General features: G+C 43.9%; 1 protein-coding gene across 2 annotated transcripts in view; it reads left to right on the forward strand.

The window, feature by feature from the left end:
* The first annotated feature begins 1,258 nt into the window (after positions 1-1,258).
* The window catches only part of TPM3 (tropomyosin 3), a 36,755-nt gene continuing 32,913 nt past the window's right edge, over positions 1,259-5,100 (forward strand). For both annotated transcript variants that reach the window (XM_027776279.1, XM_006159791.2), the window contains exons 1-2: positions 1,259-1,390; positions 1,963-2,088. In XM_027776279.1, the coding sequence (XP_027632080.1) occupies positions 1,274-1,390; positions 1,963-2,088 (243 nt within the window). In that variant the 5' untranslated portion in view covers positions 1,259-1,273. The remainder of the gene's footprint in view (positions 1,391-1,962; positions 2,089-5,100) is intronic.

Raw genomic sequence — 5,100 nt, forward strand, 5'->3', positions numbered from 1 at the left:
CCTGGCTAGTCTCCACTACATGAGTCTTTGGTTTCTCCACTTTCCTTCAAGAGTCATCTAACGGTCCATCTGCCTATCTCCCTCTAGTGGGTGGAAGCTCTCAAGAGTGGACTCCAGCTCTGCTCTGCCGTGGTGGGTGTCTCAGTTCCCCCACGCTCAAGCTTAGCATAACACTAACTCTCCTTGACACAATGCCTAATTAGAGTCATTTATATTCTTCCCTGATAGTTCTGGTCACATTGACACCGACCTATCCTCAGGTATGTGGTGCCAGTGTACTGCGATCAACTGCCACCTGTTAGTAACAAGGCTCCAAGTGGAAGAATATGCATGACCTGAAGCTGGGGAGAACAGAGCTGGTAAAGGTGATTATGATGATCTGGTGGGTGGGGGGAAGAGTTAAGAAGGGAGAGGGTAAAAAGGAGAGGCAAGAGTAACACACACCTTGGTCTGTGTGGGCATAAACGTTCTATTTTAAGATCACTATGGGAAAACAGAGGGCATGATCCTGTCTGGATTACTCTGACCCTTCCCTATTTCTCTCCCCACCCAACTTGACGTTCTGGAATGATCTTCCAGATCCAAGTCCTACTCTCTTACTTTAGTTCTCTGGCTCTTAGCAGGGAGAAACAATGTCTCCCTGCCAATTAAAGACTCCCAAAATAGCCCAGCAATTTGATCTAGGGATCTGGGGGGATTGTGAAGGATCATGAGTGACCTCCCCTCTCCACTGTTGCCCAAGCTCCGGGAATACCAGGAATCAAAAGATAAAACTCAACCAGTGAAGTCTGATCAGCATCTAGTGCAGTCCAGAGGAGAGTAAGGGAGAGGCTGAAGGGCAATTAGGACCCTCTGGATGAAAACTGCCATTCTAGTGTTGCCAAAGTACCTTCTCTATTTCAATGTTCTCACCTCCCCTCTCCCTGCTCTTTCAAAACAGGCATAGCACTGCCCAGAATGAGTGGAAAGTTTCAGGGTTGGGGAGAGCCTCCCCCAACCCCCCCGCCCTTTCCATTGTCTAAAATCAGCCTCAGCTGTTCCCAATTTTTTTTTTTTTTCTGATGATGTCAGCCCATCAGTGTCTCACCCTGCCTTCCCCTAGAAGAACAATGATGGGGTAGAGGGAGCTCGAAACACCATATTAGGAACAAGAGGTGGAACTGTGAACATAGATAAAGGCTGGAGTCAGGGGACTCCTCGGCACTCAGGCAGCACCCCCTCTTCTTGCCAGATCGCCAGTGTTCACAGGTAAGGCCACCAACGGGCACTGCTCATGATGGAGGCCATCAAGAAAAAGATGCAGATGCTGAAGTTGGACAAGGAGAATGCTCTGGATCGGGCAGAGCAAGCTGAAGCTGAGCAAAAGCAGGCAGAAGAAAGAAGCAAGCAGGTAGGCACTGGCTTTGGTCTCTCACTTGTGGGTGAAACAGACTATGAGACGGGAGGGAGTTTTGGTGGAAAAGGCAGCACTCACTGAGGCCAGCTCCTTCTTTGGATGGGAGAGATCCCCCCTCCTCACTGGGAGAGCAGAGAATGTTCTAGGGAATTTGCCTCAGTGATCTTGGGGAAATCAGTGGCCTCTCCTGGGTCCCAGAGTGTCTGAAGAATTTCAGTGCAAGTGGACCAAATTTTGGAAGAACCCATGCCTTGTAGAGGAAAAGGTAAGAGTTTAGCATGAAACATTTCTTCTTCTTAACTAGCATCTACACTCTTACTTAACATGTGTGGGTCTTGGTTGAAAACTCAGAATGACATGATCATCTAAAGAGTCGAAGATCACAGGGTCACAGGCCACACCACTCCTGGAACAATGGGCTGGAAATGGCTATGGAAGGGGTGTCTCTCTTAGGATGGTAACATGGAGATGGGCTCAGGGGGTCTATCGGGGTCTAAGAGCACAGGGTCCAAGCCTGCACTGTTATATATGTATGTCTTCGTATGTGATTCTCTGAACCCCGTTAGCTGGAGGATGAACTGGCAGCCATGCAGAAGAAACTGAAAGGGACAGAAGATGAACTGGACAAGTATTCAGAAGCTTTGAAGGATGCCCAGGAGAAGCTGGAGCTGGCAGAGAAGAAGGCAGCTGATGTGAGTATTAGAGATGGGGCATGTGCTTAATCCACACATGTAGATTTTTATGTCAATATATGTCTAAACTCCAACCACCTTTTGACATATACACACTTGTGGGGTCACAGAACATAGATACATATACCCACATATATTCTGGCATACAACCGTATCCTAGTATACCCTTATAATGACATATATTTTCCTTCTTAAAGCCATGTAGAAGTCTCACTTTTTCCAACCTCCAGCTCAGACATGTAATTAACTTCCCCAGGACTTGGACAGAGAGGGGACTCCGAGTCCAGACTGCTATCCTTATCCACCTCCTCCCCCACCCCACATTTTTAGCTTTTGTGTCCAAGGTTTGGCATGTCCATCTGTGTATTAATAGGGAAACTCTCATCTCTCAACTGCCCAACAAAGCCAGCTCAGGTTTCACAATGGGAAACAGAGGTCACATTGACCCTGGCCCTGTATGGGTTTATTTGTCTTGGCCAGCGTGGGCTTCTGCCTTTATGCCATGGCGATACCATAGGAAGCATTGCTCTCAGGGCAGCAAAGAGGTCCCTAGAGTAATAAACTATGATAAAACTAAGAGGAAATCTTAGGGAGTAAAAGCATCATTACCAGATGGTACCCTGTGATCTCGAGTGAATTACTCAGCTTCTCTAGGGCTGAATCTTCCCATTTGAAACTAAAAAAAATGTTCTTTTTTGCTTCAATATCAGGCTAGTAACAATTTTGTGAGCTTTTGAGCAATGCATCTCTAGAAAAGTCCTGAAATAGCTAGCTAGAGGACTTGAAGGGGTATTTCCAAGTCAAAGAAGAAAGGGAGAAAAAGAAAAAAAAAACAAGTCTAATCTGGGATTGGGGAGAGGGAGACTGACATAGAGGCTCTAGACAACAATCAATATCATCAGGAAGATAAAGAAATTTCCTGGTCAATTCTGTCTTAAGCTGTTTTACACACACGCGTCATTCCCTACTTAGATACGGCCTGCTCATGCCAGAGGTTAGAAGTACGAACTGGATAATATGCATTACATACACTGATAAATCCAAAAGTTTAGGCTACTGCAATCTATCGATTCTCCCTTCTTGGAAAACTCCAGAGAAACACAGATTACCCCATGCTCCTACCCCAGGCTTTGGGGTATGGTGGTAAGGCTAGTCCAATCATCTTTTTTTCTTTCACTTCTTAGTAACTATACATTTTTAAGTGTACAGGCCAGCGGCAGTATTCAGTGGCATTTTAAGTATATTCATTAGAAAGAAGCTTCTTCATGTTTATATAGGAACCCAACCAAACCACTTAAATATGTAAAATGTGGGGACCAGCAGTCAGTGTCATGGCTGCGTCACAGGACTCCCATGTAGTCGACTGTAGTTGGAGTCCCGGCCCTGCCGGCTTAAACTCACGCCGGGCACGTGTGCGTGCGTGCCCAAGATCCCGAGAGGAGAATGGAGGAGAAGGGATTGCGGCATGGCCATCCCCCCTGGGGCGTGATTTCTTGCTTTCTGTCTCTATGTCTCTCTCTGTCTGTCTGGCGAGCGCACGCACCCTATAGCGAAAATCTCTCAAAAAAAAAAAAAAAAAAGAAAGAAAGAAAGAAAAGAAAGTCTTACTGGAACATAGTTATATTTACTCATTTACATATTGTCTCCTGGTTTGTTCCCTACAATGAAGTAGTTGCCACAGAGACCCCAAGATCAGCTAAGCCATAAATACTATCTGGTCCTTTACTGAAAACATTTGCTGACCTCTGCTTGAAAGCCAAAGAAGGACAGTGAGGTGTTTACAGGAATTGAGAGTACTAAATAAGGAGCAGTAAAGCTTTATGTTTTGTTTTGTAGATTTTTTTTTATTATTATCATCATAATCTTCTTTATATTACATTGGATTACATATAACTTTACATTGACTTCCATTGCTTTTTCAAAAGGGAATGCCATGCATATCAGTCAATACAGAGACATCAATCTCCCCGCTTTATCATTCAATGTCTTTTCCATGCATTTCCCAATAATAATTATTATTATTATAATTTTTTAAAACAGTCAATCACTATTTCTCATTTTGGTTGTTAAAAGACTTCACCCATCATGAAATACTTCCCAGATTTTTGCCATAGAGCATATGCAGTCGCCAGAGAGACACAGAAAGAGGGAAAGTGAGAAATCATTCCCCAGAGGGGATGGCCAGATCACAATCCTTTTTCTTCCGCTCTCCTCTTGGGATCTTGGGCACACATGCGTACAAGTCCAGCATGTTTTTCAAGCTGCCAGGTCCAGGACTTGAACTATGGTCAGCCATATGGGAATCCAGTGCTTTAACCACCACACCACTTGTTGGCCCTGTGGAGCAGCAACTTTTAAAGAAGAGGGCGAAGGTCAGTGTTAACAGCAGCATAATATACACATTCGGGTAGGAGGGTGCCCTGTTCAATACAAAGGCAGTTAGCAGCGCAGCTTCTGCACTCAAAATGAATTCAAAGTAAACAGAGCATATTATCTTTCTATAAATATAAGGGGAAGAGAGGGAGGAGGCAATCAATAACTGCATATGTAGATAGGCAGTTCTGGTTCTCTGAGAAGCTATCGGGTTTGCTTGGACTACTTGAACCAAAAAGGGCAAGGATTTGGCTAGTCTAAGCATTATATTTTTCTTTCCCAAGTTTGTCTAAAATTCTTTTTTTTCTGATAAAATATACATACATAAAAATGTCAATTTAACCATTTTTAAGTTCAGTTCAGTGGCAGTAAGAATATTCACATTGTTGTGCAACACTGTCTTAAATGACTCTTTTTTCCAAAAAATATTTTATTAAACTTTAATTAATTTATCTATTTTAATTTGACCAGAGAGTGACAGAGTGAGCAAGAAGGAAAGCGAGAAAACAAACCACTGACTTCAAGACTCAAATCGTGGTCGGCCATGTAGGAGTCCAGTGCTCTTAATCACCACACCACCTCCCAACCCTGTGACTCTTTTTTTTTTTTTTTTTAGGGGTTTTTTTTATGGGGGGTGGG

The sequence above is a fragment of the Tupaia chinensis genome, unplaced genomic scaffold (genome assembly GCF_000334495.1).
Source record: "Tupaia chinensis unplaced genomic scaffold, TupChi_1.0 Scaffold000659_1, whole genome shotgun sequence".
Taxonomy (NCBI): Eukaryota; Metazoa; Chordata; class Mammalia; order Scandentia; family Tupaiidae; genus Tupaia; species Tupaia belangeri.